Source organism: Macrobrachium nipponense, chromosome 23 (assembly GCF_015104395.2).
Source record: "Macrobrachium nipponense isolate FS-2020 chromosome 23, ASM1510439v2, whole genome shotgun sequence".
Taxonomy (NCBI): domain Eukaryota; kingdom Metazoa; phylum Arthropoda; class Malacostraca; order Decapoda; family Palaemonidae; genus Macrobrachium; species Macrobrachium nipponense.
The window spans coordinates 25,288,513-25,311,744 of NC_061090.1; the positions used below are offsets into that span (position 1 = coordinate 25,288,513).

General features: G+C 43.2%; 1 protein-coding gene and 1 long non-coding RNA gene across 3 annotated transcripts in view; one reads left to right on the forward strand and one right to left on the reverse strand.

Annotated features, from left to right (window-relative positions):
* The window catches only part of LOC135199550 (uncharacterized), a 355,175-nt gene that overhangs the window by 48,195 nt on the left and 283,748 nt on the right, over positions 1–23,232 (forward strand). The window lies entirely within an intron of this gene.
* LOC135195718 (extracellular matrix protein A-like) overlaps positions 13,720–23,232 on the reverse strand; it is a 99,797-nt gene continuing 90,284 nt past the window's right edge. The window contains exons 40-45 of the mRNA XM_064222139.1: positions 23,012–23,143; positions 19,627–19,752; positions 19,161–19,286; positions 18,683–18,940; positions 18,112–18,369; positions 13,720–15,039 (exon numbers count right to left, since the gene is read on the reverse strand). Coding sequence (XP_064078209.1) covers positions 14,123–15,039; positions 18,112–18,369; positions 18,683–18,940; positions 19,161–19,286; positions 19,627–19,752; positions 23,012–23,143 — 1,817 coding nt within the window. The 3' untranslated portion in view covers positions 13,720–14,122. The remainder of the gene's footprint in view (positions 15,040–18,111; positions 18,370–18,682; positions 18,941–19,160; positions 19,287–19,626; positions 19,753–23,011; positions 23,144–23,232) is intronic.

Below are 23,232 nucleotides of genomic sequence, written 5' to 3' on the forward strand. Positions count from 1 at the left end.
TGACTGGAGTTGTACACACCTAGTCGTAAGAGCGAGGAGGAGTGCCCTGCCTCTGACAACTAGATTGGAGTATAGGAGCTGCATGATCAAGAGTCAGACTTCTGTGAAGAATTTTTAGAGTCGGAGACATTAATGCAAAGTTCTTGGAAGGGTTTGCATTATTGCCAGTCTCTTTCCTCCCCTTGCTAGAGGAAGGAGCGGAATTGCTTCTATGATTCTGATTAGAAACATAAAAAGGATGCTTTATGTTTAAGCTTACCGCATCAATCGTCCGACCAGCCAGTGTAAGTTCGAGTCCTATCCTCAACCTGAAGGAAGAATAGTGGAAGGACGAGGTGGGGAAGGTGGAAAGGCCAATCACTCGCATCCTTCTTACCTCTAGAACAGCACACCATAGGCGATATGCAACTGTCTAAGGAAATGAGGTTCCAAGGACCTGTGGGCAGGCCCGAAGGGAAAGATAAATATGGTCGCAATGAACTTATCTATTTTCCTGTCCAACATATTCTTCAGAGTGAAGACAAATACCCATCCACTGGACTATCCAACTGCAGAGAAGTCTCTCACGGTCTCGTAATATTCCGCAGCGGATAAAGACACCGAGACTTCATGGTGGGTTCGATCCTTATCGGTACAGGAACACACCAATATGACAAAGTAATGACTGATCTGGATCAACCCATACAAAGTCCACAGCGCAGCTCAAGACTGTCTCGGACTCTTCAACACCTGCCGACTGACTGCGCTCAGTGTGAGGCTAGCAGTCATGTATCCGAGACGTTGTCACATGACATTCACCTTTTGAAGGGTTGTGCCGAGAAACCATACAAATCGTCTATCTTGTTCGCCACCGATGTTGGGAGATGAGATGATGATTCTCTCAAGGCATGCACCCATCAGACAAAAGTCAATTGCCTTTTAGAGACCGAGGTCCCTGATGGCAAGACAGAAGTTCTCATAGTAGTTGAACTTTAACTAAGGAGAAACAATAATAAATGCCAGTGAAAGACTAAGTTGAATGTGGACCTACGTCTTCACATCTGAATCGAGAGAAGTTAACTCTCAAGATTCTGAATGTAGAAAAAGTCCTGTCGATGACACCAACCAGTGAAGATGGCTTTAATCCCTGTTGTTTTGCAGAGGACTGAAAACGCTAAACCGCTATTTCATTGCTGTTCGTGAGAAGTCGGAGTTTACAATGAAAGCGGAGTGCCTTTCAGTAATGAAAACACAGGGATTGTACTATTGAAGAACCACTTCTCATGGGCTGGATCAGGGAGAACATTTCTATACTTGGAAGTAGAACTGGCAGGACAGGGAACAGGCGAAGTCTTCTGTTATTCATCTACAATTCAGGGGTTGAACAAAGAATAATTGCACACCTACGAATTACGAGATGTATTTAGAAGACAAACTCAGATGTCAGAAGAAATCATTCTGCGTCATTGCAGTAGCAGGTGCGATGAAGCAGAAGACTAGGCTACAGACTTCTGTTGCTGTGAGGTAAACAGAAAGATGATAATAAGTCTAGTGAGATATCTCTGTCAAAATTCTCACAATGGCAAAAGATGCAGTAAAGACCTAAGTCTGTGATTGCCGGGCAGAGATTCGATTTGGTAGTCAATCATCGCAGAGGAGGAGAGACAAAACCCGACCGAACTATCTCGGAGAGCCAGCAGGACTGGCTGCGGCAGGCAGGGCTGGCAGGTAGCCAGGACACTGCTAGCTCTTGCTCACTTGTCATCCTGAGTTGCCAAGTAATCCATTCCATGAAGGAATGTGTTAGGCTAGAACCATCGAGCGCAAGAAAATACGCTTGATCATTTGCATTTTAACTAAAATGGAATTCGGTGAATGCAAATGCTGTGGTGTTGTTGTAAACAATACCACTAGTATCTCAAAGTCAAAACTGGTAACTCTTGGGAGGCTTGCAAAGGAGTCTCGAGTTGTAGTTCAATTAAGAAGATACTATTCGTCTCGGTCACAGTATGTGCCTACACTTCGGACAATTCAACTGATTACAGAAGCATGTCGCGAGAGAAATATACATAGTATATTTGCAGGTTCCTGTACATAGGCTGGAACAAGAATGAGGACTGGAAGCTGACCTCCTTCATTCTCTAATGAAGAGAGCGAAGATGAAGTTTTCCCGAAGGCAGACTTCTACGGTGATAACAGGATACTGAAGACGACTAGTTCAAGCCAAACTGGATGTTCCCAAAACAGTAGCACTGGAGAGGCATTCAAACTCTCAGTGCTATCCATCCTGAACGGATTGACGTAGGTTCGGTAAAATCCTAGGATTGAACCAAAAACATAGTCTCTCGGGTTTGAAATCTGAGGAGTAAACTCCACCGAATTCCTCTTATTTCCTTGTTTCATTCTGGTATGACCAAGAAGTAAAGGAAAAAAAAGAAAAGTATTGACTGTTATTGCCCATTCTTCTCTATGCGGCGGGTGAGGTGACAGACCGTCAGGTCCATCCAGGCTGAGCCCCTCCCGAGATATTCTTCCTTCAGCAGCAGTACTTCCTTCGAACGCTAGAAATTCCAGGAATTCGAGCATTCGGCAAGATTCCTGATTATCGTAGTAACAGTTGTCAGGAATTCTCATCTCGCCCACTCTGGGCCGTGGTCTAACACTCGGAGAGTGCTAGAAACTCCGAAGAATTTTAAGCGGTCGGCGAAACCTCCCCGAATTTCGTCAGACGATCATTGGGTGGTGGTCCTCCCGATTCCCATAGAAATCGAGGAGGAATGGGCAAGATCCTTCCTCAACGACAGGGACTTACGTCCAGTAGGACCCGAAGGTCCCTCCAGGAACGCAGTCCCCGACGTGGAATCCTACAGAGAACGCACTGCAGGATCCCTCCCATTCCTGTTGCAGTCATAGGAAGAGAGGGATTGGGGGAGGAAGGTTGGACGCTCTTGCTCGCCCTGCCAGCAGAACTAGCAGTCGGAGAAGCCAGTTACGGGCAGCCAACAACCTGCGGTAATGGCTGCTCCGAGTCTAGGAAAACGCTACCGTCTGGAGAAAACGTTTTCCCGAGGAGGGTTATGAAGTCATACTGTAGGCGAAACGTCTGCCGCCACCGTGACTGTCATCTGGGTGGGGTTGAGCGTGCACCTGACAGGAGAGAGCTGATACCGTCCTCCGATGCGTCCCAGTCCTCGTCGAGGCTGAAAGCTCTCAAGAGGACCGAAGGTGGAGCCCACACAGGTCTCTGCATGCGCGGTCCAGCGGGACCGTCACGTGAACGCGGTGATGGTCACTCCGTAAGTCTAGGAACTGTCATGTCCTCGCCAGCCCCCACGATCTCCAACCACTTGAGCATAAGATCTGTTTGGTTCCAAGACCGAACCAAGCTCGTGGCCGGACCGTAAGAAGTGCATTCACCACGGTCCCTCCTGTTCGCCTCTTTCATCCCGGTGTAACCCAAGGAGGTTGAAGGGACACGTGAGGGAGACCTGATGCTCCTACCCTGCCTACTAGCAGAACCAGTAGGCTGGGAGGACTGCAAGCGATCGCCAACCCATGGTGGTGATCGAGCTGCAGGTCTGGACCAGCGGTCTCCTTGCGGAGAAGAACTGGACCAAGGACGGAGCGTCGGTCTCGTGTGTCATGGGAGCTGCTATGAGCGCTCCTACCCTGCCTACCAGAAGAACCAGTAGGCTGGGAGGACTGCAGGCGATCACCAATCCATGGTGGCGAACGAGCTGCAGGTCTGGACCAGCAGTCTCCTTGCGGAGAAGCTCTGGACCAAGGACAGTAGTGTCGGTCTCCTGCGTCATGGGAGCTGCTACGAGCACTCCTACCTTGCCTACCAGCAGAACCGGTAGGCTGGGAGGACTGCAGGTGATCGCCAACTCACGGTGGTGATCAAGCTGCAGGGCTGGACCAGCGGTCTCCTTGCGGAGAAGTGCTGGACTGAGGACGGTAGTGTCGGTCTCGTGTGTCGGGAGCTGCTACCAGTCGTTTGAGCCATCTGGTCCCGGTGGGAGCGACAGCCGGGTGACTGGTAGTGTCCACTAACGCGGTGAGAGCGAGCACCGTCCTCTCGACGCACCATGGTACCAGGTCCAGCCAAGGCTGGACCCGGTAACCGGAGGGACCTCTTCTCAGCCTTGCTACATGAATGGTCTGGTGGTAACATCACGTCAACCCTGGATACCGGATGATCGCCAGTCTGGCAAGAGTCACCTGAGCGACTCTCACGATCCTTCCGCTCCATGCCTGGGTCCTGACACAGTCAGCGCACTCAGCAGTCTGGACCTTGGCTGCACGACCGTACACTTGGTGATGCTCGCAAGCGAGCAGCCAAGACGGTTCCTGGTCCGGAGGTGGAACCTCTGGAGCCAGGAGCAGAGGTACCAGCGGTAGCTTGTACCCCTATGGTCCCCGTCTACCTCTTCCCTGGGGAAGGAGAGACAGGACCCGTTGCCGGAGGAACGGGAGGACCAGCGGAAGACCCACCTGTCTCACTGGATCGAGACAAACCCTTAGAAGTCTCTGTGCAAGACTTCTTAGGTGGAGGCGAGGCCACCTTCTTCTTCCTCGGCTGGGGTGCCTTGGAAGTCGAAGGCGAAGAGGTGGCAGAAGATGGCAACGAAGACGACAACGACACCTTCCTCTTCTTCCTGGACTTCCTCTTCGCCAGCTTCCTCAGGACAACTGACAGGTCCTCCATCCAGGACGGAGTTGGGGCAGTTGCGGTAGTAACACGGCCCAACTGCGCCTGTCCGGAGGGACCTGCGGGACCAGCAGTGGAGAAAACGCTTCCTCGAGGAAGGTTACGAAACTCTTGCCTGGCAGGCGAAGCGTCTGCCACCACTGAGACTGGTTGGTCATGTGAACGTGACCGTCTTCTGGGTGGGGCTGAGTGTGCACCTGACAGGAGACAGGCGATACCATCCTCCAACTCTTCCAAGTCCTCGTCGAGGCCAAAACCTCTCATGAGGCCTGGAGGGCCAGCCTCCACTGGCCTCTGCGTGCACGGTCCCGCGGGACTGTCACGTTAACCCTGGGTACCGGATGATTGCTGCGAGAGTGATCGCCGGTCTGGAGGTGGAACCTCTAGAGCCGGGAGAGGAGGTACCAGTGGTGGCTGGTACCTCGATGGTCCCCGTCTTCTTCCCTGAGGAAGGAGAGAAGGGCCCTGTTACCGGAGGAATGGGAGGGCCAGCGGAAGACCCACCTGTCCCACTGGAGTGAGACAGACCCTTAGAAGTCCCGTGACGAGACTTCTTAGTGGGAGAGACCACTTTCTCTTCTACGGCAAAGCCTTAGAAGTCGAAGGGGTGGAGACATGAAAAAAAAAAAATCTTGAAGAAGAGGATGACGACACTTGACGATCTCTCTTCCTCTTCGATTCCTCCAAATTCTGCCTGACCTCGTCCAGTGATGTATCTCCAGGGTAGTAGTGGTAAATGAATAATGATCATCAGCTGGGGATCAGTACACACACTCTACGATCGGTATCATAACATGCTACGAGTCACAGGTATGATTACAAGGTTAGGATAACCGATACGAAGACCTATCCAACCAATACTGCTGTAAACACAATCACCACTGTAAGTCTGTAAAATAAGGAAAAAATGATTAAAGTAATAAGGATACTCCTCTCGCATCCAAGGGCACCGCCCTCCAAAGTGAGAGGAGATCCCCCAAACATCAGCATCCCACGCCCCATCTTCTACGTTTGTCCGATAGTAAGTGAAAGGATGAAGGAGAAATTACCATGAAAACAAAACAAGGACAAACCTTGAAGTTCCCCTCGGTAATTCCCAAGCGTAAGGGTAATTTTTGGATGAATACGTCTCGTTACAGGATCAATATCACTCATGTTAAATACATGTCTCGTCTTCACGTTAAAGGGCGAAAGAATGTAAATAATATGTTGGCATACCTTTGCCGCCAACCCTTAACACAAGTAGAGAGGCGGCTATAAAGGCTATCACAAAAAGTGGGTTTGTATCACTGTTGTGCACAATATGGCATTTTGAGACCCCTCACAAACACTCCCCGCTACCACTCCGCCACAGATTTTCATAGAAAACCACCTGAACAATTTAAAAATCATTGTAAAGCGAACAATGTCCAGTCTGGTAAACCAAGTGAGAAACAGCAGCAACTCGCTCATACAAAGCATCCTAAGGAGTGAAGAAAGATGATCTAAACTGTGGGAAAGATGGGAAAATGAGGCATTTGTCCCCTATAGGACTTAATCTCTGTATTGGCAAGTTGTATTATTTTTATTGCTGATATTTTACTTTTTCATTATTACTGTGAATACTATCAAGTTGATTTTTTTTACATTCAGTTTTCATATTTAGCCCTCTGGACCTGACTACTGTAACCACCTAAGGCCTCTAGTTGAAATTTAAGTTATATAATCTGTGCACTAGCTGTTATAACTCTCAAATGCATTTTTTTTCTCACCAATATTATTACTGTTATTATCAGTATTATGATTACTATCTTTTATGCTACCTCAGCTATTTTGTGGATAAGTGCCGATTATTCATTTTTTTTATCATGTCTCATGTATCTAGAATGTTACTGTCTGTTTTTATGCATTCAACTTACCTGTCAGATATATACTTAGCTATAGACTCCGTCGTCCCCGATAGAAATTCGAATTTCTCGGCACACTCTACAGGTAGGTCAGGTGATCTACCGCCCCGCCGCTGGTGGCGGGAATAGGAATCATTCCCGTTTTCTAAGACAGATTTTCTCTATCGGCCGTGACAGCAACATTGTTGTTGTTACTCCTGATTTGATTTTCGTGTTTTTTCATCGCTATTGATCTTCTAAGCCGGTTATTTTGGTGACGTATTGGATCTTTGATTTGGCATACTCTTTCGTGGACTGTTATTTGGACTTGGTTTTTGGATTTTTCTCACAATGTCAGATTCTAGCTTTACGGTTAGAAGACAGTGTGTAAATGAGGGATGCATGGTGAGACTACCGAAAGCTTCGGTAGATCCTCACACAGTTTGTAAGGGGTGTAGAATGAATGAATGCTCAATATCTAACACCTGTGATGAATGTGTAGGTTTGAATGAGGAAGAATGGAAGAATTTAAATTCCTATTTAAGGAAATTGGATATGGATAGGGCTAGGAAGGCTTCCTCCAGAAGCGTAAGTAGGTCTCGTTCTAACGAGTCAATTAAATTAACACCTAACCCAAAACCTGTATCTTCTTCCTCTTGTACTAAGACTGCAAATCCAGAAACGGAAATTGCAGATCTTAAAGCTGCACTGCAAAGGATGGAACGTCAAATGCTAACGTTACAAGGTAAGCACAGTGATAGTGATTTAAGTGTCCCTAGTGCAGTGGAGGGTGCGTCTGATCGGCTTCATCTCGCTCCCAGGCCTAGACCTCTTCCAAGCTCACAGGCCCAGAGGAGAAGGAATGTCAAAAGCCTTACGGAGGTTATGGAGAATCCCCACCGATCAGGCGTCCCCTCAGCAGATTCTGTGACGACCCGAACTGCCAAGGATCGCTATCGAAAAAGCATCCTAAAACAGTGTTTTTCGTCTTCAGATTTTTCACCTATTGTAAGGGGCTGGAGCTCTGATGAACTGTCACGCCCCTTAAAAAGGAGTTGGAAGGCTCCAACTTTGAATTCAAGCCATGAGCTTTTCTCCGATGGATCTACATGCGAAAGGAAGAAAACCAAATTAATGCCTAAATGCAAATCAGAGTCTCCTTCCTCTTCTAGACCTCCTCCTCCTGAATCGGGAAAGGAAAAAGAGAATGCTGCTGCAAAAATTCTACTAAATGTACAGGAGCAGCTCTCCGCTTTAGTAGGAGTTTTTACGAAGGAGACTCCCAGAAAAAAGGACTCTTTCCTTCCGATAAAGAGAACTAAGGGAAGGAAAGAAGAATCTAACGTAAAAGTTGCGAATTCTACTCGGATGAGTATGAAGAATGCGCCAAAAGCGCCAACCTGGCGCAATGCGCCAAAGGCGCCAGATGCGCTAGATGAGCCAGAAGAGCCAGAAGTGCCAGAAGCGTCGGATGCGCCAGAAGCGCCAGCCTGGCGCAATGCGCCAGAAGCGCCAGTCTGGCGCAAGGAGCCACAAGCGCCAACCTGGCGCAATGAGCCACGATCGCCAAATGAGCCACAAGCGCCATCCAGGCGCCAGAATGTACGGACTTCTTCCAAAAGACAGTTAAATCAGGAGGATTTGTCTAGCTTTCGGAAGGATAAGCCTTTACCTGACAGGGACTCTAGGTGCCGCACAGGCGGCCATAGCCCTTGTCAGGATATGGGTGGTTCCGTGGAAAGCGATAGGAGAGGACATCCTTCCTTTGACAGGAGAGAAAGGTGCCGCACAGGCGGCCGTCGCTCTTGCCAGGAGAAGGATAAGGTCGTGTTGCAGGATCAACCTATCTCTCGTAGGGACGCAAGTTGCCGCACAGGCGGTCGTCGTTCTTGCGAGAGTGGGGCAGATGTTGCAAGAGACCCATCTCCTATTGAAGATAAACAATCCCCTTCGGAAATGGAATTGGATTTGGAAGAAGTTTCGGACTCTGAAGATCACTCAGCTCCAGGCTTGTCAGATTACAAGACGCTGGCAGCCCTCTTACTTCAAGAGTTTGGGGACTCTTTAAGCCCCACTGCTCCTCCTTCTCCGAGGTCTTTGTTTACAAGTACTAAGGTCTCGAAGTCATCATCTTTCATTAAGATGAAGTCAACCATTTCTATGAATAAGGCTCTCCGATTCGTAGGAAATTGGTTTAAATCCAAGGAGAAGGCGGGGAAGACAGTCTTTGCCTGCCCTCCTTCCAAACTATCAGGAAAGAAGGGAATCTGGTACGAGATTGGCGAATCACTGGGTCTAGCTCTCCCTACCACTGCTGAAGCAGATTTTTCGAATCTGGTGGATTCTTCAAGGAGACAAGCCTTGTCATCGGCAAAGATCACATGGGGGACTTCTGAGATGGACCATCTCCTCAAGGGATTGTTTAATGACTTAGAAGTTTTTAACTTCTTAGACTGGTCCCTTGGGGTGTTGGCCAAGAAGACTCAAGAGAATGAATCTCTTAGCCCAGAAGTCCTTTATAGTGTACTGTCCTGCATGGACAAAGCGGTTCAAGATGGATCAGGAGAGGTGGCCTCGCTTTTTGGAACTGGAATTCTGAAGAAGAGAGTCTTATTTAGTTCTTTTCTGACGAAAGCAGTTACTCCTATTCAGAGGTCATCTCTTCTTTTTGCTCCTCTTTCGGACCAATTGTTTCCTGCACAACTAGTGAAGGACATATCTCATTCTTTGACAGAAAAGGCCACGCAAGATCTCTTGGCCCAATCTGCAAAGAAATCAAGGACTTCGGTTCCTGTAAAGAGAGAGAATCGTACTCCTCAACAGCCCTTTCGAGGGAGCTCCTCTTCCAGACCCTCCTTTAAGAAGAGAGGAATACAGAAGAGAGGTAGGTCTTCATTCAGACCTATCAAGAAAACAAAATGAGACACCAGTCCTTCAAGCACCGGTAGGAGCCAGACTTCAGAAATTTTCCGAAGAATGGACTCTGAGAGAGGCAGAAAAATGGTCCCTTTCAGTGGTAACGAAGGGATATATGATCCCCTTTCGAGACAGGCCTCCCTTGACAACGATCCCGAGGGAACTGTCACCCAATACAGGACCATGCCAAGAAAGAAGCATTATGCAACTGGTAGAACAGATTGTTGCAAAGGAGGCCATCGAATTGGTTCAGGGATCCGCATCCCGACCATTCTCAACCGTCTTTTTCTGGTTCCGAAATCCTCGGGAGGGTGGAGACCGGTCCTGGATGTGAGCGCATTGAACCGATTTGTAGAGAACACAAAGTTCTCTATGGAAACATCGAAATCGGTTCTTGCGGCTCTTCGTTCAGGAGATTGGATGGTCTCCTTAGATCTACAGGATGCTTACCTTCATGTCCCCCTGCATCCATCATCGAAGAAATATCTCCGATTCATGATGCAGGGAAAAGTATTCCAATTCAGAGCCCTATGCTTCGGCCTGTCTACGGCCCCTCAAGTGTTCACGAGACTAATGATGAATGTTGCGAGATGGCTACATCTAGAAGGGATAAATATATCCCTTTATCTAGACGATTGGCTAATAAGAGCAAAATCGGAACTTCAGTGCTTGAAGGACTTGGAGAAGACTTTGGATTTGACAAAATCTCTGGGACTACTCGTGAACCTCGCGAAATCACAATTGATCCCCAGACAGAACATAGTCTATCTGGGGATACAGATGGATTCTCGGGGTTTTCGGGCGTTTCCATCACAAGAGAGAATTGCTCGAGGCTTAGAAAAAATCTCGAACTTCTTAGGGAAAGAACGGACCTCGGCGAGGGAATGGCTCAGTCTGCTGGGCACCCTTTCCTCGTTAGAGCAGTTCATTTCCCTAGGGAGATTAAATCTCAGACCTCTGCAGTTTTATCTCAAACAAATGTGGAGTCAAAAGACAGGAGACTTGTCAGACTGTTTTCCCATTCAACAGGGGATAAAATCCAACCTGAAGTGGTGGTTAACCCATTAACAAAGAACGAAGGGGTGTCCCTCTTGATTCGGAACCCTCACCGAGTGTTGTTTTCCGATGCCTCGGAAACAGGTTGGGGAGCAACACTGGGTCCAAAGGAAGTGGCGGGTACCTGGACCAAAGAACAGGCTACACTGCACATCAATGCGAAGGAACTCCTGGCGATTCATCTAGCCCTGGAATACTTCGAAGCGGAAGTCAGAGGAGTGGTAGTTCAAGTCAATTCCGACAATACCACAGCTCTGGCTTACATCCGGAATCAAGGGGGCACTCACTCTTTCTCACTGTACGAAATAGCGAGAGATCTATTGACCTGGACAGAGGAACCGGGCATAATTCTGCGGACAAGGTTTGTTCAAGGGGTAAAAAACCTAAGGGCAGACAGGTTGAGCAGAAAGAACCAGGTACTCCCGACAGAGTGGATGCTCCACTCAGAAGTCTGCAGACAAATGTGGTCCCTCTGGGGAAGACCCCAGATCGACCTGTTTGCCACGTTCCTCTCCAGGAAGATAGACTTCTGCTCTCTAGAAGAAGATCCCAGAGCCACGGCGATCGAGACTTTCCTCATGGATTGGTCAGGCATAGACGCCTACGCCTTTCCCCCATTCAAATTGCTGGGGGAAGTACTAAGAAAGTTTTGTGGCATCGAGGGAAAACAAGACTAATTCTAATTGCTCCCTTCTGCCTTCCCGAAACTGGTTTCACAAGAGGTAACTGGAATGGACGGTGGACTTCCCCAGATCTCTACCAAACAGGACAGATCTGCTCAGACAACCCCACTTCGAGGCTTTTCAAAGAAAGTGGCAACTGCAATTGCTAGAGCCCGCAGAGCCGCTACCTTGCGGGTCTACCAATCGAAGTGGGAAGTTTTCCGTAGATGGTGTAGGTCGAAGAAGCTGTCCTCTTCCAATACCTCTGTGACCGAAATCGCGGATTTTCTCCTCTTCTTAAGAGAAGAGTCGAAATTGGCGGTATCCACTATCAAGGGATAGAAGAGCATGCTCTCAGCTGTTTTTAGAAACAGAGGCCTGAATCTGGAAAATAATAAGGATCTTCATGATCTCATCAGGTCTTTCGAGACTACTAAATTGAGATCTTCTATTCCCCCGAGTTGGAACCTTGACGTAGTCCTAAAATTCTTGATTTCGGACAGGTTCGAACCTCCAGATAAAATCTCATTCAGAGATCTTACTAGTAAATGCATATTCCTGTTGGCCCTCGCAACTGCTAAGAGGATCAGTGAATTACATGCTTTGGACTCTCGGGTGGGATTTAAAAAAGACTCGGCTGTTATTTCTTTCCAGGATCTATTCCTAGCAAAGAATGAAAACCCTTCTAAACCTTGGCCTAGAAGTTTTGAAGTCAAGGGACTCTCTTCTCTAGTAGGTAGAGAGTTGGATCAGTCCCTTTGCCCAGTCAGGACCTTAAAGTTCTATTTAAAAAAGAAGACACAGCTTCAGGGATGTCGACAAAGTCTTTGGTGTTCGGTAAGAAACCCCAAAAGACCTATGTCAAAGAACGCACTGGCGTTCTTTGTCAGAAATGTGATTACCGAAGCTCACAGGAATTGCCAAGAGAACTCTTTAAAGCTGCTGTGGCAACTTCCCTTTCTTTCACTAAGAATATGTCCATGAGAAACATTTTAGCAGCAACTTATTGGAGGTGCAATTCAGTATTTGCATCCCACTATTTAAAGGATGTTAGAGTAACATACGAAAAATGTTTTTCTCTTGGACCTTATGTATCAGCGGATACTATGCTGGGAAATGGAGCAGACGCTAATCCTTAATTTTGTTTTTATGTTTTTAATGATTATTTGTTATATTGTTGTTGAGTTGTGGGTTGCTTGAAAGGATGTTTGGGGATGACTCCTTTCAATCTTAGTACTAACCCCAATTAGGATCAGGTGATCGGGATTAGTGTTGTGCTCTATGATCATGCCAATAGGCAAGGTGTTTTGTCATGTAAGTGGATAGGACCCCATTGAGAAAGATCCTAAGGTTCTGTCACGTAAGCGGGTAAGACCCCTGTAACAGACCATCAAGAACTCTTAGCATGAGGTCACTACCTCGCTGAGGCTCTTGAAGCGATACAGGCTCCTAGTCAGTAGCCATGAAGTCTTTCGCTAACACAGGTAGGAATCAAGGTTTTTTATTTTTATTACCTACAACATATGTTGTTTCCTGTCTATTCAGTAAATTAGCTGTCTCTTACCCTCCGCCAAAGGTGCCAATCAGCTAAGTATATATCTGACAGGTAAGTTGAATGCATAAAAATGTTATTGTCATGATACAATAAAGTTTTATGCATAGTTACCTGGCAGATATATACGGTTAATGGCCCACCCGACCTCCCCTCAGGAGACAGGTGGAAGAGAAAATCTGTCATAGAAAACGGGAATGATTCCTATTCCCGCCACCAGCGGCGGGGCGGTAGATCACCTGACCTACCTGTAGAGTGTGCCGCGAAATTCGAATTTCTATCGGGGACGACGGAGTCTATAGCTAAGTATATATCTGCCAGGTAAGTAAGTATGCATTAAACTTTATTGTATCATGACAATAACATATTTTGTATATTCCATGTATATGGCCCTGAGCTGAAATAAAGGATATTATTATTATTATTATTATTATTATTATTATTATTATTATTACTGTGATTGTCCTCTTCCCATATCAGTTTTGTGGGAATGCCTTCCTCCCATCTCAGTTTATTGGGAGTGCCAATAAACTGAGATGAGCTTGCCACTCTTCTTATTTTACTGGGAATGCTTATTGCTCATCTCTTATTGCTCAGAATACCTTTCCTCTGTCTCTGTTTACCAAGTGAATATGAGAGCATGAATTCCCATAGCTGCACAACACTCGGCTATGAGACTTTTTCACTTACTTTAAAGAGCCACTACATTGCTCCTAACATTGTGAAACAATAGCTAAAAGGAAGTTTGGTTTACCAGTCTTTAAAATCTTAGCTCTAAATTTTCAGTTTTATTTTATTTTCACTTTTCTTATGAGCCGTATTCTATGCCATTTGACGTATTTAAATGCCATACCATGTCATTTCACAATAAGTATTCAGCTTAGTATTTATATTTTGTTCTGGTAGCAGATAGCTGATAAGAGTTCATGTAATAAGTTTTTCACATGATACAGGAAATTAATACTTTTTATTTTTCAGATGCATTTAATAAACTACTCACACTATAACAAAAAAGATTAAATTAACAAATAAAATAAATACACATCACACTTCAACAGACAAGAATTACCATTATAAAACTGTCAACAAAAATATTATGAGAGATAACCGACCAGAGTAAAACAGTACCATATGTACGGCATATTAAAACAAATATAACAAGTATTTTACTCGATTCAGCTAATACTAAGGCTTTAATGAGGGGAAGATTCACTGTTCTTTGATGTAGTCTTAGTCGTGCAGTTATTACTAAGAAGAGATAGCAAATTTTTCTTTTCGATCATTTAGCTCTCCTGTCTAAGTTATTCCTCCCCGCACTTGTGTCAGCTTTTTATTTCCTTCTTTTCCACCTTCTTTTTGCCTCTAATTAAGTTAAACGAAATCATGGTGAAGGTGTAGCATTTTTCTTTACCATCTTATCATTGATTACCTTTGTTTCAATTTTTCCTTTTTCCTTTGGACCTTCAAGGTTATTTTTTTTACCTCGAATGTTGTTCTTTTTACCAGTAGCACCTTTCCTTTTCCTTTTACCAGTAGCACCTTTCCTTTTACCAGTAGCACCTTTCCTTTTACCAGTAGCACCTTTCCTTTTACCAGTTGCACTCTTCCTTTTACCAGTTGCACTCTTCCTTTTACCAGTTGCATTCTTCCTTTTACCAGTTGCACTCTTCCTTTTACCAGTTGCACCCTTCTTTTGACCATTTGTGCGTTTATTTTTACCACTGGTGCCATGCTCCTTACCTTTAGGAACCTCCTTTTCACTCTTGATAACCGTTTTGCCTTCCTGGTTTTTCTTTTTGCCCTTAAGGCCCTTCTTTTTCCCTTTGAGGCCCTTCTTTTTGACTTTGAGACCCTTTTTGCCATTTAGGTAAGTTTTTTTCCCATTAAGGCCCTTCTTTTTGCCCTCAGGGCCCTTACTTTTTCCTCCAAGATCCTTCTTTTTTCCTCCAAGACCCTTCCTTATATTTTTAAGGCTCTTTTTTTTTCCTCCAAGACCTTTCCTTTTGCCTTTAAGGCCCTTCTTTTTTTGTCCAAGATCCTTCCTTTTGTTTTTAAGGCCCTTCTTTTTTTGTCCAAGATCCTTCCCTTTGCTTTTAAGGCCCTCCTTTTTGCCTTCAGGTCCCTTCTTTTTACCTTCAAGCCCCTGTTTTTTACCTCTTCTCCCTGCTGCTTCATTTCCTACAATTTTTCCATTTTTCTGGCCTTTGTCATTCATTTTGTTTTCCTTCATTTGTAAAGAAGCTTTTTCAGTAGTATTTGTCGCACTTCCCTTGTTATCGTCATCGTACCGGACTTCACCTGTAATTACAATAAATATCTTGAGTTAATTTCCGTACTTATAAGTGCCAATGACAGTAAAACACACTTTCCTTACTTATAAGCACCAATGACATTAAAGCACACTATCACCAATAAATTGGAGAGAATGAGATTATTAATTGTAATCCTCATATATTTGCACTACCAGATAAAGAATTGTTACATTTCATTTTAGCGTCATCTTTGGCAATGTGAAAAAGTTCGCCTCTCCTTAACACTGTAAACTACATATACGTACTGTTTTATTAAATTGATTAGGAGGCAATATGAATGGTGTTGAGGACATATTGTAGAGAAGGAAGTTTATGCTGAGCAGTTAAAAGCTTTCATGATAATACCATGTTTTATAATATGTCTTATTCTCTCTTTTTTCCTTCTATCACGTCTTATTCTCTCTTTTTCCTTCTATCACCAAATCTCAATGTCAAAGATCAGAAGAAAACACCTACCTACTGAATATATGTTGTAGAGCCAGGCTAAAAAAACATATGCAGCACCCTAGGCTGGGGAAACTTTGAAGACAGCCAATTTAAGAAAAAACACAAGTGGAAAGAGGCAGATAATGCAAATCCACATGGTGTAAAAAAAAATCTAAAAAATTCTCCTTACCTTCCATGAGAAGTTGAAAAAGACTATTTACAACTACTTCTGGGGCCCCTTTTACAAGACAATTGTAAATTTTACCAAGTTGTACATGTTTTTTCTTATAAATAATTTTATTTTGTCGTGTAAAATTCTAATTATAGCTCACACAACATCAAAACAAACAAAAAACTAAGATCTGAGTATGTACATGTATTTGTTGTAAAATATTTAGCCGAGATCAAAGATGCAGTACCCTTTTTGGATTATACATGTTTTTTTCTAATATTTCTTTGCACTTTTCTTTGCAAAATTACAATTATAACAGACATACTATAATAAAAGATAAGAACCAAAACCAACAACAGCCCCTGGATTTATTTATGAGGAAATAATTAAATAAAAAGACATCATAGGAAGAAGTTAAGATCCACAACTAACTCATGATACTTTGTTAATCTGAGCCAGTCTAAAAGTTGCCATTAGTGAATTTATGGGCTATTGAAGTAATGTGGAGATTGATCAGATTGTTCCTGATGTTAGCCTTTCCAGATGTATACTTTAAATTCCAGCTCAATTTGAATGGTATTCATCGTGCTCGTATCGAGCTCAGGTCAAGTGATATTTACAGAAGCCTGAATATTACCTAGTGTTTATATGATCACCTAACGACCATCACTGAGAGGAGAATTCCTTTTAAAATTTTCAAGTTTCATCTTGAAGTTAATCCATGGATTGATGCTGCATGTAAGCTTGCCTACCATGAAATACAAGAAGCTTATCACATGGAGGAACAATCAATCAGACTTTTTATGGCACAATTTCACTTAGAACAGAAGTCAGACTCAGGTTGTTTACGGGGGAGCTGAGAAAGCTTATAATGTGAGTGTGAAGATATTGATCTCCTATGGTGATGAACATGGGTAGTGCATGTGCCCTAAAGTCCTCAAACTTTGGAATTCATTTAACCATGCCTTCCCTTTTAAGAGCCAATGGAACTGGTATATACTATTGCCATAAGTAGAAGGCAAGAACTTTCGGCCCAAGTCTTCAGTAGCAAAAAATGTGGTGGATTCTTGGTGTCGCCTCAGTCATGCTTTCCAGAGCCTAAGCTGTGCTCAATGGCTCATTTTTTTAAAAAGACTGCTGATTTATGAAGCACTTATCTACAAGCTATATTGGGATTTGGTGGATATTTTACTATTATTTTAAATCAATTTTTGATTAGCAGAACCCAGTGCCTGTGTTGATGGCAATTACAGTAACTTTAGTAATGTCATTTCAGGTATTCCTCAAGGTATTGTTTTTGGACCTTTGCTATTTATTATCTATGTTTGGAGAACAAACTGATTGCCTCTACCGATGATGCTACCATGCTAGTGCTGGTAACTTTTCTGTTACATCTATTATTGCAGTATCCTTGAATAGAGATGTCATGTATTCATGAGTGAAGTAGGCTTTGTGGCTCTAAGCTCAATCCTTCTAAAACTGAGTATGATAGTCAATCCAGATCACTTTTGCCTTTGCATCATGATTTACAGTAAAAGGTACCGTTTTAAATGTCAGTGATTCCTTTAAGATTTTAGGTGTAACTTTTGATAAGAATTTTACTTTGAGCATATAAGCAATATTTGTTCCTCTGCTTTTCAAAAAGCTGGTATCTTCTAGAAATGTTTTACAGTGTTTCAGGATGAAGTTATTGATATTATATCTAAGTTTAAACTTTTCTTTCTTCCTTGTCTGGAGTGCTTTCTGCAGTATCATTTTATAGCACTGACTCTCATCTCAAACTCTTGTGTAGAGTTATGTCATTGGTCAAATTTATTTTGCCAGCTTGTAAATGTTGACTTGGAGTAAAGGGATAAAGTGAGTTCTATTGTGTATGTCGCATAAAATGTACATTGATAAACATCCTCTGCACTCTTCTTTGCCTGACCTAGCTATTTTTGTTTGTAACACTAGGCAGGCTGCTGCTGCGATGTGTTGTTTTTTCTACTATCAGGTTCAACACTCAGTTTCCTAGGAGTTTTAACATGGCTACAATTGAAATGTGGAACAGTTTGCACGGTAAATTTAGAGAATCATCTGATCTAATATTTAAGCTAGCTGATATCCCCTGAATTTCAGTTGCATTGGTTTCATTTTCTATTCCCTTATTTATTTACTTGTCACTTTTTCTATAACTTGTCTCTCTCTGCAGGTTGATTTCTCTTTGGAGCCCTCTTGGCTTCATTTTCTGTTGACTATCCATAAGGGTTTTCAGTTAAAGATTAAATGAAGAAAGTAAAGTTCTTCCTATTTCTATGCAGTGCAATCCATTTTTTTTAAATAGCAAATCACAGCTTATATTTACTTTTTTCCTCATACTTTCGATTTAATTGTTCACAAACAGTAGCATATGTATGTATTTGATAAAAACAAGGAATACACATTATGAGCAACAAGCAAACTGACTGACAAATGACTTACCCAAGCAACAGCCACACCCAGGATCGCACAAGTGTTCCATGAAATCTCCACCTGAGCATTGATGACTCTGGCAACAAGTACCTCCTCTCTTCTTGCATTTATTTGTAATCGGACAAACACCTTTCTGTTTGATGCAGCACTTGCAATTCCCTTTACAACCTTTGCTAAATTCAGTTTCATCTTTACTACAATGTGATTTACATACGCCTCCTCTTTTTGAGCATTTTTTCTTAGGGCTGCATGATGGTGGTCCTCCAGCTGGTAATAAGAAAAGTATGGGAAATTACTTTTATATAAGCAACTTAATAAGTAACTACATAGCTTTAGTTTCACTTCAGCTATGCAATGCACTCTAATGCAATATAAGCACGCTAATTTTTGGAGAGCTAAGAGCTGTAATATAATATTTTAATAAGTAATATTTTGGACTTATCAATAATTTTATCCTGTCCTTACCATACATGTTTATTTATTGCAAACAACTATATTTCTGATACCTATTAAAGCAGCTAGTCAACCTATCCTGAACATATGTATGTATTGTATGTATAAAATTCATAATAGGACTTACTTATACAACAACCACATCCTTTGCCACCTTTGCAGTATTTATTCTTAAAATTACCATCCTTGCAGCTTCCTTTATCACAGCAGTATCCACCCTTCTTGGTACATTTAATAGATGATGGGCAAGTTAATGCTTTGTAGCAACATTTACAGTTATTGCCTTTGCATCCTTTGGGTAACTCCTTTTCATTGCTTTTACACTTAGACTTGCATTTTCCTTGTATTTTCTTACATTGTGATTTGGGTTTACATTCCGATGGACCTGGAATAGTTTCAAAGTGCAATAACAAAATTAATTTATATGATTCATCATATTGTGTATGATGCAACAGGACAGTTCCACTAAATGAAGAATCAAAGGAGATGATAATGATAATATAAAACATTAACCATTAGAATCCTTACAGACTGATAATGAGAAAGAAAACTTTATAGAGTCCACTATACACACCCTTTACCATTATCTTTAATCATATAATTACCGTTTTTGATGCAGCATCCACAGCCTTTTTCACAATATATCTCTAAAAATTGACCGTTTTGACACTGTTCTTTGCTCCCACAAAAACCACCTTTCTTAGTACATTTTGTGGTAGATGTACAGGATTCTGTCAACAAGGAAATAAAATGTTACTAGAGTAAAAATTCTAAACTCAATCTGTGCTTGAACTAGAATAATCAACCTTAGTTACTGGAACACTTTATCAGTAATAGTTGGTGCTTATTTAATTTGTATTTTTGTGTGAAAAAATGTTATATGTAGTACTCTAGATCTGTGTGAAAAGGAAACTGATTGAGTCATGGTGGAAATGGAATTAATTAAAGCTTGCATAAATTGTGAATGATTGGCTGTGTTTTTTTTTATTAATTTGAACTGAAATACCTACTTATAAATAATCTGTAATAAACAGTAAATCAGTCTAAAAAAACCAACCAGATTCAACTAACTATTAGGCACACAGCATTTGCAGTCTTGTCCAGAGCAGTATATGTCAGTTTCCTCTTCATTTGAAGAACATTCACTCTTCCTGCAAGTCCCACCAGCTCCCAAGCAGTCAGATGATGACGGACAGGCTGAAATATTTAATTTTAACGTGTTTAAAATTTCTGAATTTGCAATGCCATTGTATTGAATCTTATTTAATCAGATTTCATAGTCCACTTCAACAACACTCCTTTTGTGGAAGCAAGCCCCACTCCAATGTCCAGTTCTCGGCTATAGCCATCAAGAGGAGCTCTTCCAAAGTGTTGCCCAAGAAATGAATAAGAAGTCATTCATGATCCAGTAGGAGCCAGGCTTCCCAATTTTTGGGAGAGGTGGGATCACAGAGGGTCAGATCAGTGGATTGTCAAGATTCTGAAAGATGGCTACTCCATCCCTTTCATAGAGAACCCTCCTTAGGTCACCTTTCCCATCATCTTGACGGCCTACTCAAAAGGCTCAGCGAAGCATTTGGCCTTTTTGAAGGAAGTATCCTCTCTCCTCCTAAAGAGAGCCATAAAAGAAATAAATAGAGGACATCCACACAGAGGGTTTCTACAGTCTTCTGTTTGTAGTCCCCAAAACGTCGGGGGGGGTTGGAGACCAGTCCTAGACGTAAGAGTCCGCAATCACTTCACAGACAAAGTACTATAAGATGGGGACGAACCAGTCAGTCATGTCATCCTTTTACACAGGTGATTGGATGATAACATTGGCTATGCAAGACTCATACTTCCATATCCCCATCCATCTGGACTCCAGGAAGTATCTCAGGTCTGTCCTCCAGGGCAAAGTGTTTCAGTTTCGGGCTCTCTGCTTCAGTCTCTCCATGGCACCTCAACTGTTTACTCTAGTTCTCTCCCCTTTCGGAAAATGGCTTCATCTGATCGGTATCGACATCAATCTTTACCTGGATGACTGGTTCTTTTATCCCCTTCGAAGGAGAAGTGCACAAAGGCATTCTTTTCAAGTCTTCAAAAGTCCCAGTTAACCCCAACACAAGAGATTCTCTACTTGGGGACGATTCTCAATTCTCAGACTTTCCAGGCTTTTCTGTCTCCCAAGAGAATTGCCAACTGCCTTCAGATGACCAGCAGTTTCCTCAACCTCTCGTCTTGTTCAACCCATCAATGGATGAGCCTACTAAGGACTCTATTGTCCATTAAGACTTTCATCTAGTTGGGCAAACTACACCTGAGAGTCGTCCAATTCTACCTAAACACTAACTGGGACAGGAAAACTCAACCAGACTCTATCGAGTTTCCCATTACTCAGAAAATCAAATCAGACCTCCAGTGGTGGCTGTCCGAAGTAGACTTGATGGGGAAAGTTTCTTCCTCTGAGCCCTAACTTAGATTTCTACTCAGACACCTCAGATCTAGGCTGGGGAGCCCTTCTGGGAAGTCAGGAAGTTTTTGGGATGTGGTCCCCCAGAAGAACAGAAACTTCATATCAATGTCAAGGAGTTAAAAGCAATTCATCTAGGTCTTCATTGTTTCTCGACCTCGACCTACAACAAGATAGTGGCAGACAACACCACCGCACTGTCATATAGTATCTGAAAACAGGGAGGCACTCATTCCTTTTCTTTCTGCTAGGCAGCAAAGGATCTTCTTCTATGGGCACACCAAAATCAAGTGACGCTGATCACACTATTTATTTACGGGAAACTAACGCTCTGATGGACAAATTGAGCTGTTGGAATCAGGTCCTTCCCACCGAGTGGACCTTGGATCCCATGGTCTGTCTCGACCTTTGGAGACTGTAGGGCAAGCCGACTTGACCTATTTGCCACAACAGGAAACCATCATCATCCTCTCTTCTGTTCTCCAGCCCTGGATTGCCTGGCATGGGTGACAGATGCCATACCAGGCTAATTCCCCAAAAATAGTGGCTACTCAAACAACCTCACTTCAAGAGAGACCACCAAAGGTTGTCCATTCTTGCTCTGACAGACTTCAAACTGTCAGGAAGCTTGTCTGAGCAAAATTTTTTTTAAGAATAGCTGCAGAAGCTATTGCAAGATGCAGACAACAATCTTCTTGCAATGTCTACCAAGCAAAGTGGACAATTTTTTCATAGATGGTGTCTCAGACCTAATGACTCGTCTTCTGAGACATCTTTGGCTCTAATAGCAGACTTCCTCCTTTATCTGAGGCCCTCTAGAGATCTGTCCTCTTCCACCATTAAAGGGTATCAAGCTATGCTGAGCTTGGTTTTTAAGCACTGGGCTGGCCATCAAACCCAGATCCTAATGCCTCATCAAGTCATTCAACACTTCTGAGCAGAAGGGCGATCTGGTTTCCTGGAACCTAGACGTCGTGCTAAGATGGCTCACAGGCCCCCCTTTTGAACCCCTCTGTTCAAAATCCCTAAAGGCCCTCACTTGGAAGACTCTTCCTTGTAACTTTGGCAACTGCCAAGCTTGTAAGTGAACTGCAAGCTATTGACAAATGGGTAGACTTCCCCTTAAAGGAGATGCAGTGTGCTCTTTTCCTTCTACATAAAAAGTTTAATGGAAATCATGGGGCCCAGAGGAAGAGGGAAGGGTTCTTGCTCAGTCAGATCCCTAAGATACATTATCTGCGAAGGACCAAGAAGACCAGAGGGCCTTCCAGCAACCTCTGGTGTTCTGTCAAGAATCCCTCTCGCCCTCTTTCGAAGAACACATTGTTGTTCCTCCTAAGGGACCTGATCTCTGAAGCACGTACTTAGATTCAGGAGGACACTTCACCTTCATTCAAAGTGAGAGCACATGCAGTCTGAGCAGTCATTACCTCTCTCACCTTCAGGCATAATTCTTCAGTTGACCTTTTGGAGGTACAAATCGATCTTCACGTTTCACTGCTTAAAAGAAATTAAAACAGTGTTTGAAAATTGCAGTACCCAGGGGCCCATTATCGGTGGCTGGCATGGTTTTGAAGGAGAAGGCACAGGAAATATTCTTTCTCTCCTATATCTCTTTGCCTTGACATTTGGTGTCGAGTTTTTGGGGTCACACCAGTAATGGAAGGGTAGTGGTTTTTGTCAGTGTAGGTGACAGCCTTGTCTGGTTAGCGTAGGTGACAGCATTGTTTTGCTGGTTTTTATTGGTAGTCAGTGATCAGGCCTATCCTCTGTTGCAAGAATTCCATTATGTAGAGACAACCCTCAGCTCAACCGTCACACTACTACAGGTTAAGATAAGCACCAACCAGAGGCAGTATTCACCAGCAGTAGCTCTTTTACCAGGTAAGGAAATGTCAAGCATTGTTTCAATATAAAAATATAATTTTCCTTTAAGTTTAAAATGAGTACACCTCAAAAGTAACAAGAGAATCATTTGCACATACAAAAAAGCAAGATACTAACCATCAACAGGAGCACAACACACACACCCTGTGCCAGAACATCCATCTGCAATTACTTTTTCATTTTCCATACAATAACTCCTGCTGCTACATTTACCTCCAGAATATGTGCATATTTCCAATTCCACACACACTGTACAGGAAATGCAAATAAGTTTTTTCTACATTATAAGATAAATTACTGACTGTATTCATAAGTATTATAAGTATAATTTTTTTTAT